The sequence below is a fragment of the Epinephelus lanceolatus genome, chromosome 10 (assembly GCF_041903045.1).
Source record: "Epinephelus lanceolatus isolate andai-2023 chromosome 10, ASM4190304v1, whole genome shotgun sequence".
NCBI classification, from domain to species: domain Eukaryota; kingdom Metazoa; phylum Chordata; class Actinopteri; order Perciformes; family Serranidae; genus Epinephelus; species Epinephelus lanceolatus.
Window position 1 is genome coordinate 43576162 of NC_135743.1, and position 14490 is coordinate 43590651.

The 14490-nt window shown below is 41.7% G+C and overlaps 1 protein-coding gene across 2 annotated transcripts in view; it reads left to right on the forward strand.

Annotated features, from left to right (window-relative positions):
* The window catches only part of abhd5a (abhydrolase domain containing 5, lysophosphatidic acid acyltransferase a), a 54776-nt gene that overhangs the window by 22817 nt on the left and 17469 nt on the right, over nt 1–14490 (forward strand). Inside the window, exons 5-9 of one of the 2 annotated variants that reach the window (XR_013492243.1) lie at nt 7300–7454; nt 11341–11452; nt 11596–11782; nt 13055–13114; nt 13193–13314. Coding sequence is in view for 1 of the 2 variants with exons in the window: in XM_033638136.2 (XP_033494027.2) it covers nt 7300–7454; nt 11341–11452; nt 11596–11782 (454 nt within the window). In the remaining variant the exon portion in view is untranslated. Of the gene's footprint in view, nt 1–7299; nt 7455–11340; nt 11453–11595; nt 11783–13054; nt 13115–13192; nt 13315–14490 lie in introns of those variants that run through there. The other variant, XM_033638136.2, reaches the window with a different exon arrangement.

Genomic DNA, 14490 nt, shown 5'->3' on the forward strand with positions numbered 1-14490 from the left:
AAGACAGTACACAATAAAATCGATTAAAATAATTTAAAATAAGATTACAAAAGAAAATCACAAAAAATACACACGAGTAAAAACAGTTAGATGTGGACAGGAAATGGGGTTAGTGAAGGGAAAAGGCGATCTTAATGCACTCATACAGCGAGTTTGAACACGTTTTCAAAAAGAAGTGCAACACCGCTGCAGCTGCAAAAGAGAGGGAGACGGCGTGGGAGAATGCGTAAGTTTAAATGTAGTCTTTGCAATCACAATAATATTACAGGGGGAAACTGCTTGAATGGTAGCCTATTAATTTATTTCATTTAGGTGCAATCCCGCGGAGGAGAAGCGCACTTGGCAGCAGTTTAGGATGAAATATAAAAACATTGTTCAAACAGGTAAGACCTCAGCATAATCTCATGGGGGTACCTCATTTTGATCATGTTTTACATTGTAAAGTAAATATTAAGTGGCTGTTTGACTGTGCAGTTGTTTTATCCCCAACATAATGCTGTTTTCACACACATAAATGTCTTCTCATCTATATAATGTTCTGTTAAATAATTAAGCCTATTTAAACTAACACAGACTTCTACTCAGCCAACAGAAAGAAGGCAGATGCCCGTAAAACGAGCACACTTTTCTGACCGCCCTGCATACAGTTGCCTTACTCAAGTGCTCAGCATCTCCGACATTGTACAAAAAACTTCCATTTGCAAAGAAACACAGCGCAACACACAATATCTGCTGGGATGTGAGAGCATGACTACGATTGGTAATGTTGCAAATGTAAGGACGGATTAGGTTGTGTATGTAGATGATGGACTGTGACGTGAAACGGTACAGCTCAAAAAGATAATTGTGTGGAAATGCTAGAACATCTATGCGCAGTCTGATAACCATCTCCTGACGAATATTTAATTCTCTGCGCAGTAATTCTGCACCTTCATCCACGGGATCGTTATCAAAAGGACATGCCATGTTAGTGAAAAAAGTCGCCACCTACTGTGCCTAATGGACTTCTAATATACTTACTCTGATTTTCTTAATGATTTTTTTTTAAATGACAGACGGCAGAACTAGACTACGCCAAAACTTGCCTGCTGACTGAATGAATGAGGAAATCAAATGGAGTGTGTGGCTCTGAAAGAGGGCGGAGACAGAGAGAAACTCGAGGTTCACTGAGAAAAACCTGGTCCCGACCAGGTTAGGTTCATAGAGTCTGTTACTACGGTAACTGACCGAGAGCTTAAGTTACCTCTCTCTCTGAAACAGGCTAGAGTTACACCTCTTTCTCTGGTTTGAGTTACCTCCCTTTTTGAAACGGAAAACTCAGAGTTTCCCTCATTTCAGGGTTAAGAGACTCTGAGTTTTCACTAAACCTGTTTTGTGAAACGGACCCAATAAATAGATTAATTATATAGAATTGTTTTTGTTTTGAAATGCTGACATCATAAAATCCAAACAGCAGATCTTTGTACAGTAGTAAAAATAGAACATAAATGTTGCAACGAATATACTCGACAAAATCTTTCCAAAAAGTGACAGTATAGGGGCAGCTCCAAAACAAATGTACAGTTACCAAACAATAATCTGCTGCCATCTGCAGCTGTGCTGATTTCATATTGAAACAGAATGCTTGATCACTAGGGTAACAGTTGCCATTGTGACCGAGAATTATGTTATGAATATGAACAGTTCACAAGTTACAAATTACTCACTCCCATAGTTTTTTTGGAGCCTGCTTGCTTTTTGTAAACTTGTCTTCATTGGTGGCCCTGAAATGAATCAGGGCTCGTGTTTTGTCTGGTGGCCCTGAAATGGAACAGAGATAACAACATTACTTTCTTTTATTTTTTATTTTTTTGGGCTACCTGTCAGATATTCGTTAAGTTATTAGTTTAGTTTCATGTAGTATTGCAAGTATTATCACAATGAATACTGTAGTCAACATCCAGCAGAACTGGTGAGTGTTATCTGATGACTTTCATCCACGTTAACGTTTCACTCTTTGGGTTATAAGTTGACATTCAACCAAATAACCTGTACAACAACAACCGACGTAACTTATTCAGCGGAAAGTCACCAGATAATACGATCACTAACGTTAACCTGCAGCTGTAACGTTACCAGCTGCCGACTCTACGGCTACAGGAGATGACACCGTCATCTTACAAAAATGTCAATGCAAACATTTCACGTATATTAAAACAACTTAACAATTACATTACCACTGAGAAAAATGACTGAATGACAGCATCACTCCGTTATCAGAGAACCGGGGTTACGTGCAGGGGCAAGCGCCCGCCCCGGCTTCGTTAGCTAGCCAAAATAATATATGTGTTTCGCTACAGAGAGGTCTATAGTCTATAAAATGACGTTAAACTAAGATAATGCAATGGTTATCATAATTTTAAAACAACTATTAACGAGGAAAATACTCACATTGTTAACTCACTCACTAACTTCAGCTGGGCTCGGCGGATGATACGCAAAGGATTCTGGGATAGCACTCACTACCAAGGGTGGTCCTGAAAAATCTTAAAAGTGAGGGCCATACAGCCCTTATTCTTGACCCTCAACTCAACACTCTGAGAATTGGGACAGAACTAGCACTTCGCGGGAGCGCGGATTTTTGAGACTGAGGGTTAAGATTGAGGGTTAAAATAGGAATTGGGATTGGGCCTATGTGTAACATTTTCAGTTGTTCTTTGAGACAAACAAATTTTGCAGTCAAAAGTGTGTCCTAGCACATGTGTATTTACCTCCATCAGCATATCTAAGTATGTCTCTAAGCTCCGAAATTCTCATTTACATATGCATTGCGACCGTTGTCTCATCATGTACGTGCGCCATCTTGAAAATACAGGTACGTCCAGGGACATACTTCAGAAATATGGAATCGCCTTTCGCATTTTCACTTGTCGGTTTCCAGTTTACGCCTGCAGGTAGAGTGACAAAAAGCAGCAGCAATCAGGCTAGTCACAAGTGCCGGTGCATTTGAAAAAAAAGGCAAAAAGGCAACGTGACCGGCAATTTCAAAAAACGAGGGTTAACACTGGGGTAGCCTTTCCCAGGTGGAGAGAGCTGCTGAAGGAGCTAACAGCTGTTAGCCGCTGTTAGCGCTGTTAGTGCTGTTAGCGGCACTGGTCGAGGAGAGGGATGAGGTGTGTGAGGTTGAGCCACTTGTCAGTTGTCAGAAGACAAGACGTGATTGGTTTGTTTCGATTTACACCCGCCCCAACAGTCCTACGTTGTAAACACAGCCAGCATGGTGAGGAGGGGGTTTGTCAACTCGCGTGGCGTGTGTCTGTCTAGGAGCCTGAATGAATACTCCATGAAGTATCGGATGACATGGTTTCATCAATGTTATCATAGCTTTTTGGTACACAGCAGCTACCGTTGTTGCAATACGCGTTTGAAACAGTGAGGCGCTAGAGTGCGCCATCTGTTTGAATGCAATATACGATCTCAACCCTAGATGGGAGAAATTCCTACACAGTGCCCGTTTAAGGTGAGAGTATTATGCACTGTTTAGGAGTTGTTGAGGAATTATTGTTCATTTAATGAATTTAATGAGACAGAATGAATATTGCGATAATTATCATAAAAGGTCAATGAAATTTAAGGAAATGGTTGAAACTGCCCATGTCTTCAGACTGACCCAACACTCAGGCCTGGAATTTCGTCATTTTAGGGGCAAGGCCACTTGGCCTTTCGTGTTGTCATTTTTTGAGGGCACAAAGGCCAAAAGCCAGGGCAGCAAGGCCATACAATAAAACAATGATTTTAAGTCCATGTTCATAATGAATTTAATTTAAGGACTAAGGATGTATAACTATCTGTGAAATAAATAAATAAAACAAGCTCAAGTAATAATAATGAGTATAATAAGTAATGTGATTTATTTCATAGTACTAATAAACCCAATGTGTTTTAAATATAGAACAACCAGGTTTATGTATTTATAAGCAAACAATCTTAAATATTTTTTGAGTGTACATGGTAAACTGATTCACTGAACACGACTGGCTTACAATGATTTTTGATGTGTTGTTAGATAGCTAACAAACAAACAAACTACAGCAGGGCTATTCAATTACTATTTCAACTGGGCCGCATTTCAAAACCAGATCATGTCGATGGGCTACAGTTTTAGCAGTGAGCAACCGATCCACTTTTTTTTTTTTTTTGCATACATATATTTATGCATATAGGCTACAGGCATGGCCCTCCTCAACATGATGCAGAAACAGACTAAAAGAGAGCTGTCAATGCACAGAAGCATAATAAGTGAGATTAACAGTATCTAACAACACACACTATTTCTCTACCAGCATCTCCCTCTCCCCTCTCCTCCACACACACACATGCACACACCTCACCTCCTGGCGTTTTCCTTATAGGCCAGTTACACAGGATATAGTTTTATACAGTCCATGGCAGCAACAGTCATGTTTACAACAACAAAGTCACTATTTAAAACCCAGTAACATCTCACTGGAATATAAATATTCCTCCTGACATCACAATACTGAGTGAAGAAAGTCACGTTATCTCAGCATGAAGACAAACATCAGTATCAGTCGTTCATCCTGCTCTCTGTCCCTCCTCTACTGAGGACACTCACTGTCTGCAGGTCGGCTGCCTCAGGTACATGTTCAGATAAAGTGTTAGCCTACATACAGACAGCTTTCATTTTAGTTTGACTTTAACACTTGAGAGACTGTGGACAGAGCAGACTGAAATAGACTTTCTACATGCTGATCACATATATTGATAAAGTACTGGCTTGGCTGGCAGAGGTTTTATTGCACTTACTCACAGTAACAAGCGTAGTTGTTGTCAAGTAGAGTCATCCCTTCATCTGCACCGCGGCCCCACCGCTGCAGAATGATGATAGATGAAACCAAAACTTTAAAAAGTAACGCCGATAATAGCAGAGCTTACTGTTATTACGGTGTTGATTAAACTTGCCTTGGGTTGTTCAATACCGGGTCTCAGTACTGATCCCTGCCCGGGTGTTTGATGAAGTCTCCTGGTTGGCCGGTGATAGATTGATGTCAAACTGTTGTTAATGCCTGCCCGAGCGGTTCATGCCAGGCTCGAATCAAACCCATGTTGACAGGAAAGAGGCAGAGGAGAAAAACGCAAAATCACCTGGGGCAGTGCGGGCGGAGCTTCAAGGCCACTGTGGCCTTAGGGCAGATATTTTTTTCAAGGGCACATGGCCAAATTAAGAGGGCACGAGGGCCATGGCCCTCAAGGCCCTCGTGGAATTCCTGCCCTATCCACAACCCAGAGTTTTTTATTCACTTTAAAATGTTCTAAATCAGAGAAAGACAGAAGAATCCTTACACTGGGAAGACAGAATGACTTGAAGAATGAATCAATTTTCAAATAGTTCTACCTTTGATAGGCTTCACCCTCTACTGAACTCTTAAATAAATAATTAGTAATTATATCAAATAGTATGATTTTAATGTACATTAAATCACCTCGTGGGGCACCACTTTTGAAAAAGGATAAAATATTATCCAGTCAATTACATCAGTCTAATAAAATACACTAAACTATTCATTTTTGAACACTGATTAATAATTAAAATAACTATAATCAAAATTACTGTATCAATATAGGGGTTGGAGGATTTTGGAAATCTTGATATAGCAGGGATTGGTCATTTTTATTAACTCTTGTCAAACAGACAGCATGTATTATTCAAGAGAATTATTCACAATATAGCAAAGCAAACCTAAACACACACCCCAAAGCAGTACATTAGTCATCATGTACTTTTATTTAACATTACTTGACCAACACATACAAAAGAAATATTTTAAATTAAATCTAATCACAAGGCAGACAATTTAAATGAAGTGGCTACAAAAAATGTAAACAAAGGACATCCACAAGTTTGCTGCCTGTAACCGTCTTATAAAGCTTTTTCCGCAATACACGACAGTGGCTGTGATGCACACATTGACTGTATCAGAAGAGAAACAATATACGTAGGTGAACCCTGCAGCAAAGTGAACCCTCTTCCTCAGACAGGATCTTGGCCTCCCAGTTTGTTCCTGGCGGCAGAGCAGAGTGAACCGTCTTTCTTCTCAGAGCATCTTTGTCCCATGAGAGCAGGCACGCTGCTCTCCGTGTCCGCAGTGTAAACAACGTTCGCTGGCGATTTGACAGTCACTACAAGCACATTATGACCCTTTGTAAAAGTTTCTGTGTGGTACCTGTGTTGTACATGAGCTAACGTTAGCGGCTAAGGACTGAGAGGCTGTCCGGTATGTGTGTGTGTGTGTGTGTGTGTGTGTCATGAGGAGCGTCAGTACGTTAGCTTGTTAGCCGTAACGTTAGCCTTGCTGTTTGTCATGTTAATGTTATCGTTGGCAGCCCTGAATAGCTTGTAAAGCTTTAGCATAGTTAGTTAACACATTTGTTATCGGCCCATGTTACAGAAAATTAATAAATCTTTGGTTTATTTGCACAACGTCGCCTCTCTGCCATCTTTTATCACGCTTCCTAACGCCAAGTTAACTTTACCAGCAGCTCTGTATGAGGTACAAACTGAGGCTACAGTTAGCAGTGTGCTGATGCTTAGTGGTATTTCTTAATCTTTTTCTGTGAAACTGATGTGCATTTAATAAACATGCGTACATTATTAGCGTATTATTATATTTTTAGGGGAAAATGCGAGTGAAAATACTCGCACCGTAGACCCATGCCTTCAGTGGACGCGCTCCCACCATTGTTTGCTGCTCTGTCTTCATTCAGTGTCCGGCCGTCTCGCGAGATCTCTCACCATGACCTCAGGTGCTAAATGCTGATCTCGCGAGACTACCTGGGTTGATAGTACTGCAGGCTGCTGCAGGCTGCTACCGGCTGTACAACACGTCCACGGAGTAAAATAGTTCTAGTAAAAGATTGATTTTTTAATTAATGAATCGATATTGTGCCATTTAAAGGAAAATCGATTCAAATCAATTAAATCGATTTTTTCAACCCAGCTCTAGTGATGCAAGAGATATTTTGCAGGAAATTAAATCAAAATAAAATTTCCTATATTTATTGTTAAACGTTAGATGTTTTGGGAAATATTCTTATTTCAGTGAGAGTTCAGTGAGAACATTGATATCACCAGCAAACATCAGAATGGCATCCATCTTCTCATGTAACTTGTGGCATGAAAAGAGATAAGTGAATTTCCCAAAATGTTCCAAATTTCATGTTCAGCTATGTTTGTGAGACCGTGTGATTACCCAAATAGCAGGTGAATCTGTATTTAATGTCTTTGTCTCTGGCCTACAGAGTGAAGCATATAGTGCTGGTGGAGCCCTGGGGTTTTCCTGAGCGCCCGTACATAGTAGAGGCAGACCGTCCCATCCCGGTATGGATCAAAGCCCTAGGGGCCCTGTTCAGCCCCTTCAACCCCCTGGCTGGCCTGAGACTGGTTGGACCACTGGGTAACTCTGTCTGTCTGTCTGTTCTCCAGTACCACTTTTGACTGTGCCAGGTCAAACCATGCTGCGCCGATTTGTCTGTCCATGATCAGTTAAAACCAGGCAGTAACCTCTGGGGCTGAAAAATGAAGCCAACATGGAAGTGCCAAAAACTGCAGTTCCTCTAATGACCACTTGAGGTTGGTTCCAGAAGCCAGTCAATCCCCCTAGAGCCCCATGTTAACCCTATGGGCCCGAACAACGCATAGTGCGTCCAAATTCACACCTGTTCTTCTCTATGGATTTTCTTGCGACCGTTCGTCATAGCGAGATGCTACGCATATCACGTGAAACAGCGGAACCGTAGCTTGTCGGTAGTCCAATGTTTTCACAGCGAAAAAAAATGATAAAGTCACACTAAAATTATGTATAACAAAGGTTTCATACAGCTTTGCACACACATACTCTTGGATGATTTCTTTACAATCGCTTATACAGATCTTGTTATCAGTCACTTCATATAGTGAGGAATATCGCATCTTACCACGTCTTAGGCTTGCGTGTGTTTCTCCCTGTCTATCCACATTTGTAGTCCAGCTTTCAAGATGCAGATATCTCCATATTGTCCAGTTGACACTCCATCAAACTTTGTATAACAAGACCAGCGCACTTCTCCTTTGTGCACCCAGACAACTGTAGCCTAATTATGCATGCGTGACAGGGCAGTAGTCACCATATACATTGAGGTGGACACGTCCCCCCCAATGCCGAAAATGTCCCCCCAATGTATAACTGAAACTGAAAAACAACAACAAAAACAAAGACAAGAAAACGTTCAGATTTTTTTTTACTGCAAACAAAGTGGCAAATATTATCTTGGAGGACATCATTGCACTTGGTTGACTATTTTTCTATGATCTTAGATGTAAATATTGCATGTTTCTTGACTTGTGAATGAGTCAATGGAATTTATTGCAATAGTGAAAATATACTGGCAATTATGTCCGCCTGGCACAAACCACATGTTTTGGACAGCTGTGAAGTGACAGAATGTCCCAGCATCATGGTTCTTATATTGTCAGATTCCAGAGAGTCTCCCCTCTTCATATATGGCAGAATATGTCAACTTCCAACTTGCTATGGTGAGATACATGTAAAAATGTAAGAATTTAGTAACACATATTTGTTTTTTTCATTGATATAAAAATTAATATAAAATACAGGCACATAGAAGGACATGAAAAGATGGCAAATCTGGATAGCCCAAATTGTCCTGAAAAAAAAACAAGATATAGCATGTGTATGTAGCCTTTATAATGACTGTGATATGAGCTTAAAAGTAAAGGCAGTAAAAATACCCCAGAAAAGGCCTAGGGCCCGAAGGGTTAAAATGCCCATCTTTACAGAAGAAATAAATATGTTTACAGCCTGGTACAAAAAACAGGTTTGGTCTCTACAGCTAATTTCCCCCTCATGACCGCTGTACATTGGGTGAATTTTTTTAAAACTCACCTGTTGACATTTTATTAAGGCTTTGAGTCACGCATAATTAAGGGCTAGTGTCCATGGCTTCTCAGTCAGAGAAGTGCACAGGGGGGGGGCAGGGGGGGGGGGCAGGAGGGGCGGTGGCCCCCCCCCCCTTGTGGCCCAATTGTTGAAAAACGTCCTCCTGGGAGCCAAAATACACACCGAAGTGCCCTCCTGGGAGCCAAAATGCGCGCTAAGGTGCCCTCCTGGGAGCCAAGACGCGCACTAAAGTGCCTTTTTTTTCTTTTCGCCCCTGCCCTTCAAAAAGTCTGTGCACGCCACTGAGCATGTGTGTTGTGAGACTTCACCAGAGACCTCTGTTAAACCAAGACAGCCCACTTTCAGACTTACGGATTCATTTCCTGTACCTGTGTCACATGGCTTTCATCAGTTCCCTGCCGCTTTGTAAGATAAGCAGCGGTCCTGAGTCTGTTTATTCCAATGGGAAAAGTGAACGTGAGTACAGATTATAACCAGTTCTTTAACTCCATAGTCAGCAAAGTAAATATTGGACCTAGTTTTCACAAGCCACATATCTTCCAAATATTCCGGCACTAAAATGGCATTTTTCAGAAGACAAATTTTCAAGACATGTCTCTATCTCAACAACCCATTCTCACGAGATCTGGCAGCACAAAATCTTTTCTCTCTGTGGTGCTGAACTGTCAGGCTGGTTTCACTGCAGTGCTGTGGATGTCACTTTCCAAATGGATAAACTTATACGTGAAATCATAAATCAGAAGTTAAAACCAAAATGAAACTTGTGTTTCTTTGCTTAATAATACAATAATATATTCTGTAAAGATCAGTGATCAAGGAGTTGATAAGCAGACAGCGTAAGCTAGCGTAGCTCACTAGTGCTAGTGAAGCTTGCAAGTGGAAAAGTTTCTAATTCCATTTAAAACCGGCAATTGTGAACCAAAACTAATGTTATTTTTACAAGAACAATCTTAGAGATACATTTTATCAGTCTCTGTCTTTACAACATAAAACTGGTTGTCTGGAACTTGTGAATGTGTACGTCTAAAACTGTGGCTGTATGTGGGCTCTCTGGCTCTGCAGATCGATGTTTTTCACGGGATAAGCGGGACAGCAGACCACGGCCACTTAGGAGGCTGGTAGTTTGTACTATTTCATACCATTGGTGCAGCTTGTAATGTGTTATTTTTTTGTTATGCATGTCTCTGTCTCTGTCTCTGATTCAGTTAGAAGTTACAAAAGTACTGAGAGCTGAACATACAGTCTTCTTTTCTCTCTCGTCTCCTGTATAGACAGTGGTGAGTGGAGTCAAAGATACTCTGCATGTCACTGCCATTGCATGGGGGTGACATGCAGCAGGGGCCCACAGGCTGGAGTCGAACCCGGGCCGCTGCGGCAACAGCCTTGTACATGGGGCGCCTGCTCTACCACTAAGCCACCGACGCCCCAGCTTTTCTTTTCTAAAAACAAGTCTAATACCACAGGGAGGAAGAGTAAAAGCAGAAACAGCCACAGTGAGATGTTAGATGAAGAGCTGCATACGCCACAGTTCACCTCCAACACAGCTCACCTCCAACATGCAAACTTCTTTTACCTGCCCTGCCATGTGATAGAGAAACACTTGCAGCCAATTTAGCCGTGGATCAGCCCGCTGCTTTTAAACGTCATCATTTTAGACAAGCCATCATCAATAAAAACACACCTTCAAGCAGGTAGCCCTGTTGTAATGTAGACACAAATCCCTGCTGCGCTGGGCTGAAGTGCCGAGCCAAACCAAGCCAAGCCAAGCCAGCACATGAGTGTTAAATAATGGTATTAATGATCCCAGCAGTGGCTGCAGCACAGAAGGATACAGTGAAATGGACGCTAGACAATTAAGAGCAGCTAGAGAAGTATCAAACATGACAGAGCTAATGAAATGCATATTTAAATGAGAAGTATTAAATTAGAGGAACAAAAGAGTAGCTGAACACCTGTAGCATACAGAGAGATAATGAATGACAAATACGAAAAGCTCTGTAAAGACAAAAAAGTGCATGGTTAAAATCTCTCCCCCTTTCACACTTAACTGTCCTGTCCATTAAAGGCAAAAAATATCTTTAAAAAAAAAAATGGTTTGTTAATGCTATTTTAGCTGAGATCACCACAAATATTTTATATTTTTTTCTTAACATGCAGACAAGTAGTGTGACTACAGATTAAAAACATATGATGAGTACATAATAGCAACTACAGCTATTTTTTTTATTGTTGTGATTGAAACCAAGTGAAAGCTTGGTTTCTTTTGTGCCCACCAGTCCTCCCTGTTGTTAATAATCCTGTCACATGTAATGAAGCAGCATCGTCCCTTACTGGCTACATGCTTGATTTTGACCCTTGAGCTTCTCCTTTGTGGCCCCTGCAGGGCCCCTTCTGGTCCAGACTCTGAGACCGGACTTCAAGAGGAAGTTCTCCTCCATGTTCAGTGACAACACTGTATCGGAGTACATCTACCATCTGAATGTGCAAACCCCCAGGTCTGTTTATGTCTCCCTGTTGAGCCACATTATGACTGCCATGAAATCAGTTTAGCTATTACCTTTGTTTCAGTCATTAGTTAATGTTTAAGGTGTGCTCTGTGATCAACATCTGAATTAGATTTTCTTTTGTATGGTCACAGTGGGGAAACCGCCTTTAAGAATATGACCATTCCCTACGGTTGGGCTATGAGACCGATGCTACAAAGAATGGACCAGCTTCAGCCTAAGATCCCCATCACCATCATCTATGGATCCCGCTCCAGCATAGACAGCAACTCAGGCAGCACCATCAAACAGATGAGGCCACACTCTCATGTGGAGATCATAGTAAGTTCATGGGCCTTCAATTATCAAACGACCGTACGGCAGAAAACTGTGTGCACGGCCATTTCCACATAAGGCTCGGCATTTATCAATTTGGACATGAGGGCACGCTACTATCAAATCTCACGTCAGGTCTCAGCTCATGTACGCAAGTTTGAGTCAGTGTGGATTTGCGGTACAGCACAGCAAAATCTGGCAGAGTCTAAAAATAATTATGAAACAAACCTCAAACTTGTCATCTAAGCATAAGCAGCCACATATTCAGTACATATTAAAAAAGGATTCTCAAAACGAATAAAACAAAATAAAATAAAATAAAATAAAATAAAATAGCCTACGTTCTCACTGATACTTATTTTTTTGGAAAATAAAAAATATGATAGGCTAAACAGCCTAAACATGACAACTATACATTTAATAGATAGGCCTATACATTATTATACTCTGAAATTTGACGTATACAAACAGAAATCTGTGTTTGCAAAGGAACTCAGTGGCAAAATTCTCTAATTGTTTGTTTTTGGTGTTTTCGATCAAAGCCTGGGTGTGACACAATTTCAAGCAATCAAAAGCATCTGGTAAGATGATCGATATGTGCACTGTGGTTGGTTTATCCACTCACCTATTTAAACAAGAGCTTTGACAGTTATCAGATCTTGACAATGGCAGATTTGCCTGTGTTGGAACAGCAGTACGCGCGTGTAAGACATGAGCGAGTTTTCAGGGACATGCAGGGATCTCCTCATGGAGAGTGATGATTGGCTTATTGTCGCTTTCGGCTCCCAAGGCATGTAATCATTGATTTATGCCACAATTTAGAAGCCCGCTTAAAGAGGGAAACCAGAAGGTCAAATGCCTTACCTGTGCCGGTGCAGGTGCTCGCCATGCTGGGGTTTTTGGCCACCGGCACCTTTAAGCGGGAGATCGGGGACAGGGCTGGGGTCTCCCAGCCAACTATCAGCAGGATGATGCCAGCAGTGTTGGCAGCAATCAAGTCCTTCTCCCAAAATTACATTCGGTTCCCATACAATGATGCCCAGCAATCTGTGATTAAAAGGCAATTTTATGAGATTGCTGGGTTTCTAAATGTAATTGGAGCAATTGATTGCACTCATGGCATCTGAAGCCACCATCCATGAATGATTACGCATTCATCAATCGCAAAAATTACCACTCTGTTAACATACAGGTAATTTGTGATGCCAGGCTATCACTACTAAATGTGGTAGCCAAGTGGCCGGAGGTGACACAAGACTCATTTATATTCCATAACAGTAGCGTGGGCGCACGGCTACGGGAGGGCGCACTGCAGAGCCGAAGTCATCTCCTCGATAAGTAAGTAAACTGCGTTAAATAAATATAAACAAAGTAGACTATTAAATGATTAACATTTTGGTATGGTTCTTGTTCTAGGTGACAAAGGTTATCCCCTCACAGAATACCTTATAACCCCGCTGGTAAACCCTGCCACAGAGCAGGAGCGCAGGTTTAACAGTGCGCACACACGCACATGGGTCACGGTGGAGCGCTGCTTCGGGTTGCTCAAGGGCAAGTGGCTCTGTCTTGGACCAGCGGGGGGAACGCTGCTGTATACCCCAGAAAAGGTGTGTGACATTATTTTGGCCTGTGCAGTTTTGCACAATATTGCTTTAGACAATAGAGTGCCGGCCAGATGAACCAATGCCCAGGGAACCATGGCCAGCACAGCCTCCACTGGGGGGCTATACAGAGGACACAGGACCTCATTCATTGCTTCTAAAATATAAAGTACACCTTAAAGTTGTGTAAGTGCTCTACAGTATTTAATCAGTAATGTAATGCATGTATAGCCTATAGGGGCTATTGGCTAAAGGGATAGTCAATACAGACAATGGACAACGTTTAGTCATTTAAACATTTTATTCAGGTCTTTTGTTTTAGATTCTCGTTCATTTCTTTTAGCGTGTTATTAATTGGGGGGTCTGTAGAGCGAAGCCACAGAAAAAAGACGAAGCGAACATATGCGCGCGGGCATTTCATGAGGGAAGTTGTCAGTCTTGTCCAATGGCGGATTGGCCATCGGGACGTTCGGGACGAATCCCGATGGGCAGTCACCAAGTGGGCCAGTGGGGATGGCCCAGTGAGACTAGTGAATGTCAAGCTAGTTGCTAGCTGTCAGTACTGTAATGCACGTCCCTCCCATGTTGTTTGTTTGCTGTGAGATGTTCAGAGGGAACGTAGGTGGCAATCTTGTGTTTTGATGCTTGAAGGAGGAGATAAGAGCGGCCTCCTCCAATACGAAAGAGGCTCTCATTTTTCTTGAAATCTGATTGGCTCAGCCGTAGTCATCAGTCTATACTCATGGCAGACCAGGCTAGTTTGACCGTAGGCAGAAAACATGGATAAAGTCGGTAAAACAAGAAAGGGTGGCGCGGAAAAAACTTGAATAAAAAAACTTCTGTACAAGAAGAGGCAGCAAGTGCTCCAAAATATCCGACCTGTTTGGCCACAGCAGGTGCATTAACGTTAGCTAACGTTTGTGAGTGTGTAATGAGCAAGGTTGGCTTTGGCAAATTGCATATTTCTTCTAGGTGTCCATTTCAAGAGGCCAACTAGCCTACTAGGTATTGTAAGTCATTATAATTTAAACCTGCACTAAAAGAAAATATGTGCTTGCTTTTTTCCTGTGGATGCATGCAGTTAACATTAGGTGGTGATCCCAGTCCCAAGGA